Consider the following 17,481-nt stretch of genomic DNA (forward strand, 5'->3'; position numbering starts at 1 on the left):
AACTGTTGTCATGGTATGTTACGCAGACGGATACCGGGTGTGGTTCAGATTCATCTAATTTTTCGTTTTAAGGACATAACGGAATATTTAGAAGTTTTGTACGTAGTTTTCATTTTCTAGCGTAAAATGGTGTTGAATAGTTATTTTATGTCCTTTCGTGCATATCGTAAGAGTCCTGTGCATAGCTACTGAGAAATAGTATACTTGCTAAGTGGTCAACTAAGATCCCGTTCTGCTGAAATTCTTATTTTTTAAGTATTTATTTCTTGTTTCACGAGATAGGTCATTCTCTCACAATACATCACTTCTGATTTAAAAATAAATAAGTACTTTAGTTTAGTAGAAATTTGTCCGACGTGGATCTCATACTTGTATCTACGTGTCAAGTAGTATCTTATATGAGTATTTTATAGATTTTGAAGGATCCGTGTAATATAACTTGGAATTTGCCTTGTCTGTGGTCCAAACGATCGCAACCGTCAGATAGTGTTTTTAATGGTTCAGATTTGTTTTTTTAATCTTTTACCGTTAATAAAAGATTTTTATCGGTAATAGATTCAACAAATTTGAACCACTAATTTTTTAGATGAACGGTTCAGATTGAACCACATAACCTTTTCTATAGTTGACCGCAGAGAAACCAGGTTCTATTAACTTGCCCGGATTTATAGGACAACCGATTCGGTGGATACAGCCTGCGGGGATCAGAATGTGGTAGGAATAATACATGGAGCCAGCGCTATTCAAACCCAAATTTGGCATAAAAAAAGGACTCACTTAATTGGCTAGACAAGGAGTCTCTGCTTTCAAAATGGCTGAAATGGGCCCCATTTGGTATACTAGTGCTAATCCGTGCCTACGGCACTACACATCCCAGTTGGAAGGGAATGACAGTTGAGTGATTTAGGTGAAAAACATGGGCACTTAACCGGGAAGTGGAAGTAGAAGGATGCACTACAGCCTTTGGATCAAATGAACTAAAACTAAAACTGGAGATGGCACTTGCTCCTCTCTCTCATTCTTTCTTTTTGGCACTTGCTACTTATTAGGATCAAACGTTTACCATCTTATCAAAATCAGTAAGTAGTGGTAAAGGAGCGACTTTATTTCCTTATATTAAAGCGTTGCATGCTTCAAGCGCCACAGTTCGACCCTCATGGACAGAATACTAGCTCGCAACAAACAATGAACAATCGCTTTCTACCCCTCCCAGTACCTCCCCCGCATACATAAGTACATAGGGAAGGTGTTCTTAGCACTAAAGCAACATAAAAGCATGAACAAGTGTCCCTCTGGCAACCAGAAACGTAGTATTTTGCAAAAGGGGAAAAACCACTGCCTGTCAAACCCTAAGTGGCTCTCTCTCTCTCTCTCTCTCTCTCTCTCTCTCATGTACCTTTCTTCCACTAACCAATGTTCACCAATAATTTGATTCAACCCCTTTACCTTGTATTCTCACATGGACGACTTTGCTACCTTTTAAGATTTTATATTAAAATTTTTCCTATCAATTCAGAGAGGGTCAGTCAGTTCATATGGAATTCTGTTCCGATTTTAACTAGATCCCTGCTAGAGGACAATGCGCGTAAAATGCCTAGACACCATGAGAGTAAATAAAATAAGTTGATGCGGGAGAAGAAGGCTAGGATTGGGAAATCCTGTAGTGCAAAGTCCTGCAAGGCGTACACTGACCATCGATCTTGACAATGAATGGTTGAGATGTGATTTTTAATTATGACCGGTAAAAATCATTTATTTTCGGTCATAATTTATTTTTAATGTGGACCGTTAATTGATGAGATCGACAGCTGTGTGTCACCCTACACGTGCACTACACTGGATGCACTACACTGGATGCACTACAGCACCCCAGATAATGTTCAAGTGTCTAATCTCCTTCAAATCAACGTTTTAAAGTGGTCGACATAAAATAAGTGTAATAACAAGGCTGCACCTGCCCCAGTAGTATGCCCGTGAATAATTATACTCAAATCTTGTTTATAATTTCGTGGATTGTGTTTATGATCTTGTTTGAAAACTCTAGAACTTCCTTCGACAATCACGTACCCGATTCAGTTTACGCATGTCTCGATTAATTCTAAAGTCTTGAAGTTAATGATTGGACAAACTCTCCACTGATTCTAAGGCTAAAAATATTTGGCTTCGCAAGATTCGAACGTGCGATTTCATAAAGAACGAGTACTTCTTTATTTTCTCATATTCATTTGGCCAAAACGCTTGGAATTTTCTCGAAGAACGTTACTCTATAGTAGAAAAAGGTGGGAGTGAAACCTAGTCAAACATTTCTTGTACGAGATAGTATATGGCCGACAGGCTTGAGTCCATCCAACTATGAATTAGATGGGTACCACTAGTGCAATTTATCGATATCGTAAGTGTTCATGGAGCACCGTGAGCGTCCTTCATCACCGCACATTCACACGAAGCCTATGATAATAACATATGTTTTCCTTAAATTTTTGTTCTGATATTTTTGTTCATCTTTTTTGAATTTTCGCTAGATTCACATTATATTTTTTGGATTAATTATTCGTCTCGACAAGAAGAATATAAAAAGTTTAAAAAAAATTATGACAGAAAACAAAATCAATAAAGAAGACCAAAATGCCAAACAACTGGTATTTTTATTTTTAGTGTCGTCTTATATAAATATTTTTCAACTTCAATCTTATTTTTATACTTTTCTAATTTTTTTCATCGAGTTGAGATAACTTATTAATTCCAAAAATGGATTAGGACAAAAAGTTTTAAGAAAATTACAAAAACAAAAAGAGCCAAAAAAAAATACCAGACCAAAAATTTAAAGAGAATTGAGTCTAAGGGTGGTTTGGCATTTTAATTAAACCAAAAAGCTTTTTCGTCTTTATTCAAAAAAAATTGTATTTGTTTGCTTTTTGTTGATTTTTTAAAAATTATTACTTATTCATGACAAGACAAATCTAAAAAGTAAAAAAGTACGAGTAAAACCATTTTTTAATAAAGACAAAAATAAACTAATAAACTAATTTTTTTTGTCTTTATTCAAAAAAATTGGATTTTGATTCTAATTTTTTTACTTTTCAGATTCTTCTCGTTATGAAAAAGCAATAATCCTTAAAAAATTGACGAAAAACTAATAAATGCAATTTTTTTTGAATAAGAATAAAAAAAACTTTCTGGCTTAATTAAAATTGCAAACGACCCAAATGTGTATAGACCCTAGGCTTCATTCCGGAACCAAAAATAAGTCCTTATTTTTTAAGAAGGCAATTTCAAGCTCAAAAATTATGGACTTATTGAAATCTAAAAATATGCAATATGGATCTTGTTTGGAAAATCTCGATGAGATCTTTTATACGATGCAAAAAAAATTATAAAACTATTTTTCATTTACTTTATTTTTTAGTTTGAAAATGTAAAACAAGCTGCTTATTTTTTAAGAAAGTTTGTGAAACGGGGCCTGTCACCCTACCACACTCGAAGCCCTGAAGCACCATGTGCAAAGCTCCACGAACATTGAATAATCCCTCCATTTTATTTTCCTGGCTAAGCATTAAGGGGGAAATGCCTTACCAAAATCATGATTTCGGAATTGTGCTAGGGTTTCATTGAACCTCAACGGTCATCCCTACTGACTCCCTTGATTCTCATCAACCGACTTTCCAAACCGTCCACAGAATTCCACACGACATGAACACCAACTGTTCGGCAAAATAACTCACCCAAACTTTCTCCCCTTCCACCATTCTATGCTCATTGCTCACATTTTTACACGACAATAGTCATGTTAAATCTCTTTGTGGTTCTAGGGTTTCGTTGATCTCAACTTGGGCCGTTTTGGGTTCTCATGATTACCCGTCAACTAACTTCCAAAACCCTCCACAGAATAGCCGCACGACGGTCAAAGGAATTCAAAAGCTTCCACTCATCTAGAAATGACCTCCAACTGTTCGACAAAGTTACTCAGCCAGAGGTTCTCCCCTTCCAGCATTCTATGCTCACGTATTCACGCAATAACAACCATTGTGAAGTCCTTAGGATATTTAAGAAACAGCTTCAGTGTGATTTCATTGGCACCATCGATGCAGTTACGATTGCCGTGGCTCTCAAGGCTTGCCGGGGCTACCCAAGACTCGGGCGTAATATCCACGGGTTTTCCATTGCGTCTGGGTTAGTTTCGAACCTCAGTGTGTCAAATGCTTTGATGAGCATGTATTGTAAGTCTGGACAGTTCGATCAGGCTTTATCTATTTTTGAGAAATTGAAGAACCCTGATATTGTTTCTTGCAACACGGTCCTTTCGGGGTTTGAAAATGTTGATGACGCTTTAAAGTTTGCTTGTCAGATGAATTTAACTGGAATGGCTTTTGATGCTGTGACTTATAGTACTATCCTTGCCCGTTGTGCTGATGATGAGGAGTTTTTGTTTGGGATTCAGTTGCACTCTCTTGAACTGAAGTGTGGTTTGGGTTGTGAAGTTTTCATTGGGAATGCCTTGATAACAATGTATTGCAAATGGGGCCATATAGTGGAAGCTGAAAGAGTGTTTGATGAGATGCTCAAAAAGGATTTGGTTTCGTGGAATGCAATGCTTTCGGGGTATGCTCAGGAGGGAAATTATGGACAAAAAGCTATTTGGGCTTGTCTGGAAATGGTGAGACGAGTTATAAAGCTCGATCATGTCTCTCTTACTAGCATAGTTTCAGTTTGTGGACACGAAAGAAACGTGGAGCTTGGGAGACAGATACATAGTTTGGCCATTAAAACGGGATATGCGGCTAGAAGGGATTATGTGAATCACGTTTCAGTCTGTAATGTTTTGATCTCCTTGTATTCCAAGTGCGAGGCTGCCAATGACGCAGCATTGGTGTTTGAGAGCATGACTGATCGTAATGTGATCTCGTGGACTACAATGATTTCTATAGATGAAGAAAATGCTATATCCCTATTCAATGAGATGAGGTCAGATGGAGTATATCCCAATGAAGTTACATTCATTGCATTGATTCATGCCATAACAATCAATAATTCGGTGGAAGAAGGTCGACCGGTTCATGGGCTTTGCTTAAAATCTAACTTTTTGTCCAAACTGGATGTTGCTAATAGTTTTATTACCATGTATGCTGAATTCAAATCAATGGAAGACTCGGAGAAGATTTTCGAGGAGCTCAGGTACAGAGGCATTGTGTCATGGAATGCTTTGATTTCAGGGTATGCCCAAAATGGCATGGGCCAAGAAGCTCTACAGACTTTCTTGTTGGCAATATTAGAGTCTCTTCCCAATGAATTCACAATTGGCAGTGTCTTGAGTGCAGTTGGAGCAACTGAGGCCATATCTCTAAAACACGGCCAAAGGTGCCACTCTTATTTAATAAAACTTGGATTGAACGACCCAATTGTTTTGGGTGCTCTCCTTGACACGTACGCAAAGCGTGGGAGCATATCAGAATCTCTTAGAGTATTTCATGAAATGCCTGAAAGAAGCCAAGTTGCGTGGACTGCCATAATCTCTGCTTATTCAAGGCATGGAGACTATGAATCGGTAATGAGCCTTTTTGAGGAGATGGAGAAGAGAGGTGCAAGGCCTGATTCAATCACGTTCCTCTCTGTGCTAACTGCTTGTGGTAGAAAGGGGATGGTTGATATGGGCAGACAAATATTTGACTCAATGGTTAAAAACCATTTGATTGAACCATCTGGCTTGCATTATTCGTGTATGGTGGACATGTTGGGCCGGGCCGGGAGGCTAAAGGAGGCCGAAGAGTTTGTGGGCCAGATTCCAGGTGGGCCGGGATTCTCTGTGCTGCAGAGCTTACTTGGTGCTTGTACGATTTATGGGAATGTGGAGATGGGTAAGAGGGCAGCTGATGCTTTGATGGAGCTGAAACCGGAACAGTCAGGTTCATATGTATTGATCTCAAATTTGTATGCTGAGAGAGGGGATTGGGAAAAGGTAGCAAAAATACGGAGAGGGATGAGAGATAAAGGGGTGAGAAAAGAAGTAGGATTTAGTTGGGTTGATGTGGGTGAGGCTAATGGTTCATTGTCTCTCCACGGGTTTTCATCAGACGATAAGTCGCATCCAAAGACCGAGGAGATATATATGATGGCGGAATATGTAGGGTCAGAAATGAAGATTTTGCAGAGAGCGGGGGAGAGAAGTGGAGAGGAGAGAGTTTGTAACTTATAAAATCAAGCCCTCAACAAGGTTTCGTTTGTTTCTTGTTGGACCAAATTGGTTCTTGTTTCTGTTTGTTTCTTGTTGCCGTAGATTATATAAAGATTTGGAGTTGTCTGATAATCATAGCTTACAGACGTCAGTCCCCTTACTAAACTTTGGTTATTGGATTAGCATACATTTCTGGATTGTGATATGGAGCTTCTCTTTGGTGGTTCATCTTCCCATATGGGACTTATTAGTACACCAACAAGGGGGAGATCACCATTGGACCACAGGTCAAGTGCTGGTACGAGAATTCCCCATGTTTATGGCAGGTTTCCTGGCGTTTGTCATCTAGTTAATTTTGGTCAAAGTGGTAGGAGATTTTGTTGATACGATTAGAGAGCAACTAAATCAAAAAAGACGGTTATCTCTTCCTAACGGAGACAATAACCAATCAGGAGGTTTACATTCTCACGTTTTAACTCCAGAACCTTGCACACCAAAACCCGCAAGCTTATGAGCTACCCCATTTGCTGCACGTCGAACAAACACAAATTCACAACTCCCAATCTGTTGCGCTATTCTCCGAATATCTTCAACGATGACCTCTACATTGGATGGACATGACCTTTTATTACCCAGAATCTGGACCAGCTGATAGGAGTCTCCTTCAACTAGGATCGCATCAAGTTCTAGTGTCAGAGCAAACTCCAATGCAGCTCTCCACACCAAAGCTTCCGCGCACAAAGCTGATTCTGCTCCTCCCAAATGAATAGACCGAGCAGCCACGAATCTTCCAGATGAGTTCCGAGCCACTGCACCTGCCAAATTCCCTTCACTTCTTCCATTTACCCATGCCCCATCCACATTTATTTTCACCCGCCCATTCACTGGAGGTAACCAGCTTGCTGTTGCTCCTCCACGATCAGTCCCAACAGATCTTCGCCCCCGGTCTTCTGCAACAGTCGCTTCAATGAACTTTGTGGCTTCCCTAACGGCCATGTAAACAGCTGGTTGAGGGTCACTGGAATTCTCATTTAACACTCTCGCATTACGGCACTTCCAAATCCTCCGCAAAATCATAGCATGACCATTTTGCTCCCTTCGTCAGATTTCTTCCACCTTTCTAGCACACAGTCATTAGCATGACCATCTAGTATTGACTAGGCGAGTTTATGCGCAAGAATGACATCCACTATTACACAGAGAACTCCAATAAAAACACACAAATAGATTGTATCCGAAAAAAGACAAGGAAAATGGAACACAGCTTCAAAGGACAAGAGTATAACAGATATATGATAGCCACGCATATCTAAATAAAAATTAGAAGGGACAAGAAGCAAAGAAGGCCAAAATAAGCACATAGAGCAAACTACTGGCTAACCATGCAGGGCTCCGTAAATGCAGTGCTGTTGACAAGTGGTAGCTAGCACTTCCGCTGATTTCATAGGGAGATTGGTAAATCGTCATATGCTGCGTCAAAATCCGGGAAGTACAACTCAATGAAGGTGGAGAAATTGGCCTTGAATGACGCGAGAGAGAGAGAGAGAGAGAGAGAGAGAGAGAGAGAGAGAGAGAGAGAGAGAGAGAGAAAGAGAGTGGCAATTAGTTCATGAGTGCTATGATCAAGCTTTGATACAGTGTGGTCAGCATTAATGGTATTCTTGACATGCGTTGCTTTGGAGATGGATTCAATGTCGCACATTTTTTAAATTGATCCCCAAAATCTTGCTCTATCTTAAAGCTGTGCAAAGTTCCCCTTTTCTAATCTACCTTTGTGTGATTCGGCAATTCCCGTTGAAGCAAACACTAGAGTATGTTTTCCTTGTCCATTATAAAATCGTAATCCTACACGCGAACCTCCAGTGGCACTTGCCTCTAAAGAGTAACCACGAAATCCCAACCTTCTAAAAGACTCCCTCACAGAAACCAAACCCTTATGGGTGACTCTGTCTTCCAAATCACATAAAAAAGGTATTGAAGTTGATGTTTGGTTCGGGTTCACTTGTTAGATTGTGAAGGTTAAACAAATCACTAAAAGAGCAACATTCGACAAATGAATCAAATTTTAAGCTTAATATTGTGAAGATACAACTACAAAAAGAGGAGAACAAGCAAATTTGCATATTTACTAGAATGGGGTTGATTTACCTTACCTTCTTCTCACACACTGGACATATGAATATATGACAAGTAGTTATCACTTATAAATTCCTAACTTAAACTTTTACTCTGTGACAAGAAACATCACAAAAAATACAAGATTCAGCATTAGAAAATGCTAACATCAAGTTTAAAACAGCCAATTGCAACAAGAACCTCTAAACACATAGGCATTGCAAATTGGGGGAAAACAATGTATGCTAGGGTTTACAAATTGGGAAGGGGAGAGCATAGAATACAAATTCAGATGGTTTTGGAGGGAGAGCAATGAAATGGGTACCTTTGAGCTGAGCACAGTACTAGAGATAATTATCATCCTGACATAAATGGGCAACAACCTTTCTTGCACATTCTCATGTATACCAGTTGGTATAAAACCAATCATAGTGGTTGAAATCATGCCATTCGTGAGTCAAATCGTACGATTCGGTCCAATTTAGGGCAAAACCGATTAGGATAGTTAAGATGTTTCGCATATAGGGTTGAACCGTAGTCAGAATCGCATAATCGATACGTGAGTGAATCGTACAATTCAGTACACGTATGAAAACATGGGTTTGCAGATGGGTCGGCTCTGTTTTTTGGACCCAAAACTCAGAAATAGTAAAAAAAGACCTTTATTTAGGACAGCAGCATTAGAACAATTACAAAACCAGGATGGAACACAACACACCTCACAGCACAAATTGCAAGGCTACGGTAAGACCGTGAGACATCTATTTAGCAGTTCACATAATCTTTCCTTAGCACAAGATAAACAACCAGTACCTTATTTTCACCTAGAAAAGTATGCCGCCAAAGGAAGAAAATATCTGGAAATTGCCGGCTACAACCTTGTTACAACCACCAAAAAGGAAAACAAAACAGTTAACAAATCTTGAACGCACTAAACTTTGTAACCCTTGATCACTTTAGATGCCACACAACTACCAACCCAAAAGCCTCCCAATCTTGTTCAATAAGACATTAAGGCCTGGGTGCTCTAGCAAACTGCCCCAGCATCCCCAACAAGAGGAAAGCCAAGATGGGGCTAACATCCAGTGAATTAAACAACGGAGGGATAATGCCCCTGAAAAGACTCAGGTAAGGATCGCACAAGTCCCTAACCGCCGAAAGCGGCTGTTTCTCCCACGGCATGTTTGGGAACCAACTGAGCAAAACCCTAATCAGCAAAACGCAACTGTATATCTCAAGCCACCTCGCCAGCCCCGCCGCGATAACCGCGATGGGCGCGCCCGCTGACCTGGGGTCGGCCCCCTGGCCTATGGCCGCGAAGAACAGCGGCCCCGTCGCAGTGGGAGGAGTGTTGAAGATACCTCCGACGAGATTGAGAGCGAGGAGTTTGGAGATGGAGAGGGCGATGGAGAAGATGGTTGTGATTGTCCGGGTTGACCCGGTGAGTGGGGAGTGGTGGGTAGGGTTTTGGGCGGGAATTGGTGGTGGAGGAGGTGAGGAAGAGGCGGCGGCGGAGAGGAGGTTGGATTTGGGGCGGAGGAGAGAGAGACTGAGGGTTGGGGGTTTGGAGATCAGGGAGGTAGTGCGGCGGAGGAGGGAAAGAGAGGTGGGAGTGGGAGGAGAGAGAGGGGTGCGGTTAGGGATTGCGAGGATTCGGGTTTTAGAGGCCATGAGAAGAGGAGGAGAGAAAGAAATAGCCATCATCGGTTCTTCTTCTGGTAATGAGCCTTCGTTTTTTAGATGGAGAAGAGAGGTGTAATGTAAGACCTGATCAATCACGTTCCTCTCTGTGCTATCTGCTTGTGGTTGTAAACTAAGCCGAGCGAGGGCCCGACTGCTGATTTATTAAATGAGTCAAAAATTCGAGCTCGAGTTTAACTCGACTATTAACGAGTCGAGTTTAATTATTTATTAAATGAACTTTTTTATCGAGCCGAGCCTCTTTAAATGAATCAAGCTTTACTCAACTCATTTACTAAACGAGCCAAAAACTCGAACTAGAGCTCGGCTTGTTTACTTAATGAGTGGAGCCAAACCAAACTTCAACGAGTCGAACCGAGCTAAGCTCATGAGCTGCTCGGTTCATTTACGGCCCTAATTGAGTTGTGGCAGAGAGGGGATGATTTGGTTGATATGGGCGGGCAAATACTCCATTTGACTCTCAATGGTTACTCCTTTTTTTTTTTTATTATAAGTCAATCAATTCATTTCACAATACCCGAAAGTAAAAGCCCAAAGGCTACAACAATTTTATAAAAAATACAAGAATGAACCAAAACTACCAAAATCTAAACAAAACACATACTGCCAAAGCAGTCCATACATAAATGCAGGGTATCAAACCCGTCTCCAATTTCAGTAGTAAAGCTCAAAGGGACACTCAGCTCAAACCATAGCCATAAGCACAGATGAAATCAACATCAAACCGGAACAAAAATAACCTAATCAGATTGAAAATTTATTCGCCCACCAACCACGCCCACCGGATCTAGAAAAGCCAGACTAGTACAATTACAGGACTGGAGAGACCAGCTGGGAGAAACCGAGCCAAAGACAGCCGGTATAGGAACCTCCGGCCATGGAGCTGTCACCAGCGAAACGCCACCCATTAGGCTGGAGACTTATTGCCAGAGGGAGCCGAGCCACCTGACTTCATCTCTCCATCACAAAGCTATCCTGAAGAACACCGAACCAGAGGGGGCGACTGAGGAGGAGGAGGTGGTGAGGAGAAGGCGGAGGCAGCGAGGAGGCAGAGGCGGCAGCGGTGGTTGAGAGAAGGCGGAGAGGAGCTGGCGGAGGAAGGGATGAAAGAGGCAAGAAGGAAGTGGATCTAGTTAGGGAAGGGATTTGACGGGCGGCGAGGTGAGGAGGGGTGGTGGGCAAAGGAGGAGGTGGAGTAAGGGGCGGCAGCCCCACCCCCCTAGAAAAACCCGGACTGGTGAAGTAGAGAGAGAAAGGAGAGAGAGCTCCTACCCCATCTCAATGGTTACTTGGTGCTTGTAGGATTTATGAAAATGTGGAGATGGGTGAGAGGAAGGCAGCTGATGCTTCAATGGAGCTGAAACCGGAGCAGTCAGGTAACGTTCATAACTTCGTATGTGTTGATCTCAAATTTGTATGCTGTGAGAGGGGGATTTTGGGAAAAAAAGGTAAGAGTAGCAAAAATACGGAGAGGGATGAGAGATAGAGGGGTGAAAAGAAGCTGTAAGATTTAGAGGGGTGAGAAAAGAAGTAGGATCGAGCACCTACATATATTGGATTGAGTTGATTACTTGCGAGCACACTAACGGTTCAGATTTATCATGTGGGATCGGGAGTGAACCCCACATGTCTGTCGGTGGAGAATCGGTAAGGTCATGGACGGTGCCTGAAGGAGGACTCAAATTTTTTGAAAGAGAAGACCACCATTGGACCACAGGTCTAAGCGCTGGTACGAGAATTTTCATTTCCTGGGGATTTGTCACATGGTAGTGCACGATATGAATTAAAACTTATCCCTTCAGTGTTTTCGTGGGGATGGTAAATTTTTTCCAGTCCAACAAAAGACCGTCAACACAAGGCAAAAGTGCCCTAAATGCACCATCCCTCTTGAAAACACATCCAGCAAAGCTATGACTGAGGCAAGTTTGGAAACATTCAGGCTTTCCTGATATGATAAACTTACATCATATATAGTAGTAAAAAGCGCAATACTATTGAATAACTACAGCAATGAAACATACGGAGATTAAGTTTTAGAACACAATGTCGATGTCTTACATAAAGATGTGACTCACGAACCGTTACTTCTCACATTGGTCAATAAACATCACAAGAAAACTAGAAATTAAAAGCAAAAGGAAAAGGTCTTTCAATCGTAACACAACTTCTTCCATCAGTCAAAGCCTCCAAAGGAGCAACTCCCACGTTCAAGAGGCCCATCACACCGAAACTGCTTCTTTACTCTTCCTTTTAGATCAAAAGCTTCTCAATGGCATCCTGCATTAAACAAGAAAGTTAAGAATGCACAATCATAATCCACACACAAAGACACACACACCGAGAGAGAGTAATATAAATTGTGGGCAAAGAAAAGAGATATCAAGATGCGAAGGCACCTTAAGTTGTTGAATTTGGGATTTCAATTGGCTTCCCTCATTGCTTGTCACAGAACATGCAATAACTGGTCTTGTGACTCCACATGCTCGTCCAAGGGCTTGCTTTGAAGGGACAAAGACATAGGGCACATTCTGCAAAATTCAAAAGTAAACTTCTGTATGAAAGGTAATTGTTGTGAATCAAACCACAACTCATTATTCTGCAATAGCATCTCTACCAGGAGGGAGAAAAAGCAATGTAGATACAGAATCCAACAAAACAAAAATCTTCAAATTAAGCACAAAATAGGTCTATAGCGGCAAAATGGTCATTCAAGAATTATCATAGTTAAAGGGGAAAAGGAGGCTCATCCATGCCCAATCCCAAGGAGCAAACCTTAAAGTTGTGACCACCTTATTTCTATTTCAATCATAGTTCACTACTCAAAGACAAACCACATCAAACATTCAACTAGTGCAGCCACCAATACACAAAATAAGAGGCTATGTCACATGGATTCTACTGAATTTGAGCAAGTATCAATCTGTCACAACACAATCAGGCAGTGGAACAAGATATGTGCCCACCGTGTGTAGTTGTTCCAATGAGTATGTGAACATACTTGAGTTTGGCATTAACAACGCATGCAACTGTCGCACACAGCACTATTTTACATTGTCAAATAAAACAAGGATATTAAGAAATGTATCAGTTATAGTGGGAATTGGATAAACTCACAGCTTACCCCAAACCTATATCCAAGTCCACATAACATAGCTAAGAAGACCAAAAAATATAGCATTCCAACGCATCATCAATTTCCCCCAAACTCAATCGTAGCCAAGCACGATGACAAGTGTTATACCAAACTCAGAATAATTATACCCACTTTCAGCAGAGATCTAGAATCTAGATTAATAATTCTACAAGTATCTACTTGCATAGTTGCATACAAGTCAAAATATTACCTTGTCTTCAGCAAGAAGGGGAAGATGGAGGAGGATCTCAAGAGGTTCAGTGTCTGCTGCCATTACAACGAACTCAGAAATACCCCTGTTCAATGTCTTTGTTGCTGAAAGTCAGAAGCAAAACAAAAACAAAAAGATAAACATTTAGCCAGAATGATAACACAAAAGAATACTATCCGAAAGCAACAGTCCAACATAAGAGGTTGTAATCATATTTTTGTTCGACATAACTTTAAGTGTATCCATTAGTATTATAAAGAGAACACCCTTACAGAGTGAACATCAGTTTTGAGGCTGGCTCATATTTTAATTTCCTAAACTACCACTTCTAAATGCCTAAAGAAACTTCCAAGAAGTGGAAAAAAAAAACTGTAATTCTAATTTCCTTCTCGCTCTTTTCTACTTTCACAAGATTTCATTAGAGATTAATCTCAATTGAATATTTTCCTCTTTCCTCCTTCGGCATCACACGATTTGCACATGCATCGCGTGTGCCCAAGCGTCTAGTACTATGTCATTAGCGAACGCTACAAACCTAGCGAATTGCTTACAAACGTTCCGAAAGCGATCCCCAAATTTTTTCCAAAAAATATAACTTAAAAAAGTAAAAATCTAGAGAGAACGGAAAATTTTGGTCGTTGTGTTCCTAGAAATGTATTTTGCGCGAATAATTCAGAAAATGATAATTAATTTTACTATATGTTTATCCCTTCAAAGGGTAAGTTTTGATTTTGATATCTACAGAAGCCTGCCCTATAATTCCACAATTTAGACATGCAGCATACCACTTTCCGCGGTCCAGGTAACATAGGTGTGGTACATACCGATATGGATACCTATACAAGTGCATATACATAAGAGTGTGTGTGTGTGTGTGTGGATTTATAGCCAGCTGTGACCTTCGTTAGCGCCTTTTTTGAGCTGCTTGTAATTAGAGGCTTGCTGAACAAGATCCATAATGGTTATGGTGAGCTGCGCATCGGCTAGCGGGTACGCTTTAGGGTTTACTGCTTCCCCTGTCTGCAAATACATATATGCAAGTACAAATCAAACCCGCGAAATTATACATACATATGGATCAATTAACATGAAACAGATGAGTAAGAATACGAAGAAGAGAGAGAGAGAGGAGAGAGAAAGTACCATTGCTTTCTGGTTGTTGGTTGAGCAGCGGGGAGAGAGAGAGAGAGAGAGAGAGAGGCTAGGGTTTTTGCAGGAAGACGAAAGGAAGTTTTAAGAGCGATAGGACTACAAGAGTTGATTAGGGTTTGACCAGACACAATGCTAATCTCATCATTAACGACGTCGTTGGGAATGTTCATGATAGTAACCGTTTGTGAAATTTTAAGGGACAAAATGAAAATTGAAAATTCCACACAAAAAAAAATTGCAATTTTTAACGGCAAAAAATAGTTTTTTTTTTTAAACGGAACAAAAAAAAGTTCGATAAAAAGTGTTGAAGAAGAATATGAGAAGAATCGAAGATCTTTATGAAACAATTTCCTCTGAAAAGATTATCTAATACTCCAAGAAAATTCAATTTATTTGTACCTCGTTCTATTTTAACACATTTTTTATATTTTAATTGATACTATAATACGTTTTATATGCAATATAGGTCTTGTTATAATCTCAAGCAAAAAAATTTAATTTACTTCCAATCTCGTACATCTAAAAAATTATTAATTTAAAAATAATAGAAATCTTGACAAAAATTGATAAATTGAGATGAATAGAGTAGGTCAAGAACACTAGATGCCCTAGTTCTGTGAGCAACCAATAGAAATTCAAATTCTAAAAATATAAGACACAATGAATTATAGCCGCCTTTTTGGTTCGTTGTGTTCATTTAACTATTGGTTTGAAAAAAATAGATAAGCAAGATGTAAAATAAATTAAGAAAATAATGCGAAAACTTTTGGAACTTATTTTAAAAGAGCGTGGAATGCGAAAATTATTTATCAATAAGTTAATCCCTTCTTACAACTCATTTGTTGATTAGTTTATTTGCTTGCAAATTAAACATTTGACGGAAACGATTCAGGTACACAAACATAGTATTTCCAATTAATTACTCCCTCCTCTGTCTTTCTATTTTCACTACCCACAAAGTTTTATAAAATTATCTGTGCTTTTTAAGTTATAAAGTTTTTCACATGCAATATGGTTTTATCTTGTAAATCTCACTTAGTTTTACTAAACAAAATATTTAAAATAATAAAAAACACCATTATAAATCAAGAAATAAAAATAAATCTTAAAAAATAGAGATAAGGAAAATGGACAATCTTTGTGAGACTGATGAAAGTACAATTTGAGCAATATTATATTCACATACTTAAGTTGCTAAATTGGAACACATACGTGTTTAGAGTCTTTGATGCACTTGGACTTTTCAAATTAATAAAGAGTCTACTTGCATCGAATGACTTCAGACAGCTTTATTCTATAATCTTTGTAGAAATCTGTTCACAAATCTTTCTAATCGTATTTTAACTGATATTATGCTTAAACTCACTACACTGTAAATTAATAAAGAGTCTACTTGCATCAAATGTCCTTTCCGGATGGTAGATTTTTTTGGTAGAATCCCAACGGGCCACCCCTATTCATTGCACATTGACCCGACAATAAATAATTATCTCCCAAACATTCTTGTGAGATGTAAAAGGGAAAATGACGGCTAAGAACGTGACGGATATTAATTATCAAAACACATCATTGACCGTAATTTTCCTGATGTAAAACTGTGTGAGGCTCAACATGAAATGTGGTTCTGTAATTCATGGGCCTAACAACGCTAGATGACTTTCTTCTTACTTTGGGCCCATCAGCCTAGGGCCTGGTCCGTTTTGGGGTATTAAACATCAAAATTTATGGACACGATTTTTAATAATAATTTTCAGTCTCTTTCCACTCATTACTTTAAAAACCCTTTCTCAAAATCTAAACCAAACAGAGGAGTTGGCTTGGGTAATGGCCCATAGCAGAGCGCCAAATAATTTCCCTCAAGTACCCTAAGACTTCCACTAAATAAAGACTGTTTTAGGTTGAGTTTTCTTATTGTCCAGAACCTAAATTAGTACTTATTTTTTAAAAAGATAATTTTTAAGTTTAAAAATAATTTGTTTACGTAAATAATTTTATTAACAATATATATATTGTTTGATATATCTCATTGAGATCTTTTGAACAGTGTAAAAAAAATCAAAACATTATTTTTCATTTACGTTACTCTCTTCGTCCCAAATTCTTTGTCCGGCCCGCAAAACGGAGTGTTAAAAATAATGTAACGTTTTCAAGAAAAAATTTAAACTTTTTTCACAAATTAAAAATACTCATTGATATCTAGTAAGTTGTTAAAAAACTTTTAATTTTTTCTTACAAAAAATGTACTCCCTCCGTCCCTTTTTTAGAGTCCAGTATTCCATTTTGGGCTGTCCCTTAATAAATGTCCATTTTGTAAAGTTAGTGGGTAAAAGTTGATGCATTGTCTATTTTGCCCCTAAAAGTAGATTTCTTTTTGAAAAGTAAGTGAGTAAAAGTGTAATGATGATGGGTAAGTTGGGAAAATGGATGAAAAAGTTGATATGAAATGTATAATGATGATGTCTTTTTAATAAGTTGGAGTTACGAAGCAGGACACTTAAAAAAGGACGGAGGGAGTATTATTTTTAACACTTCGTTTTGCGGATTGGACAAAAAATTTGGAACGGAGGGAGTATTTTTTAGTTTAAAAATGTGAAATAAGTACTTACTGTATTTTTTAAGAAGATGTTGTGGAACAGACCCCGTTCAACTAAGTCTTCGTATAAAATACTGTAAATATTTGTTTCTAATTTTTAAGCTTAAAAATATTTTTTTGTAATATAAATTTTATTTAATAGATCTCAATGAAAATTTTTAAACGATGAAAAAAATTTAAAATTTATTTTCATAAATATATTATCTTTAGGTTTAAAAAATATAAATAAGCGAGCATTTTTAAAAAAAGCTAAGCGGAACGTGTCAATTCAAATAAGTACACTTTTTTATATTAAAAATAATATATTTTAAAAAAATAACATACCTCGTAAAATAAAAAATGAGAACATGAGCGGATCGGAAGGTGGGATGAATCCCTTATAAAATCCAAATAAAAGCCCCAATTGG

General features: G+C 38.8%; 3 protein-coding genes across 3 annotated transcripts; 1 reads left to right on the plus strand and 2 right to left on the minus strand.

Annotated features, from left to right (window-relative positions):
* The first annotated feature begins 3,496 nt into the window (after positions 1–3,496).
* LOC131335344 (pentatricopeptide repeat-containing protein At4g32430, mitochondrial) lies at positions 3,497–6,334 on the plus strand. The gene has a single exon (XM_058370671.1). The coding sequence runs from the start codon at positions 3,848–3,850 to the stop codon at positions 6,188–6,190; it is 2,343 nt and encodes a 780-aa protein (XP_058226654.1). The 5' UTR covers positions 3,497–3,847; the 3' UTR covers positions 6,191–6,334.
* Positions 6,335–8,930: 2,596 nt separating this feature from the next.
* On the minus strand, positions 8,931–10,098 carry LOC131332569 (ylmG homolog protein 1-2, chloroplastic-like). Its single transcript, XM_058366875.1, has one exon. The coding sequence runs from the start codon at positions 9,986–9,988 to the stop codon at positions 9,296–9,298; it is 693 nt and encodes a 230-aa protein (XP_058222858.1). The 5' UTR covers positions 9,989–10,098; the 3' UTR covers positions 8,931–9,295.
* A 1,858-nt stretch (positions 10,099–11,956) lies between these two features.
* Positions 11,957–14,611, minus strand: LOC131325897 (uncharacterized). Its single transcript, XM_058358380.1, has 5 exons — positions 14,473–14,611; positions 14,229–14,349; positions 13,330–13,433; positions 12,382–12,513; positions 11,957–12,262 (listed from the first exon to the last, which is right to left on the minus strand). Exons 1-5 carry the CDS (start codon positions 14,473–14,475, stop codon positions 12,236–12,238), a joined length of 387 nt encoding a protein of 128 aa, XP_058214363.1. The 5' UTR covers positions 14,476–14,611; the 3' UTR covers positions 11,957–12,235.
* Positions 14,612–17,481: the final 2,870 nt, after the last annotated feature.

Source organism: Rhododendron vialii, chromosome 1a, assembly GCF_030253575.1.
Source record: "Rhododendron vialii isolate Sample 1 chromosome 1a, ASM3025357v1".
In the NCBI taxonomy this organism is placed as follows: domain Eukaryota; kingdom Viridiplantae; phylum Streptophyta; class Magnoliopsida; order Ericales; family Ericaceae; genus Rhododendron; species Rhododendron vialii.

Bases quoted from the DNA above. Each gene is read 5' to 3' on its own strand.
- LOC131325897 (XM_058358380.1), bottom strand. The intron at 13,434-14,228 runs GTCACAGCTGGC...TCTGACTTTCAG, and splicing joins CAAAAAAGGCGCTAACGAAG to CAACAAAGACATTGAACAGG. The intron at 12,263-12,381 runs GTGCCTTCGCAT...TGTTTAATGCAG, and splicing joins CCCAAATTCAACAACTTAAG to GATGCCATTGAGAAGCTTTT.
- LOC131335344 (XM_058370671.1), top strand. From the start codon at position 3,848: ATGATTACCCGTCAACTAACTTCCAAAACCCTCCACAGAATAGCCGCA.
- LOC131332569 (XM_058366875.1), bottom strand. From the start codon at position 9,988: ATGATGGCTATTTCTTTCTCTCCTCCTCTTCTCATGGCCTCTAAAACC.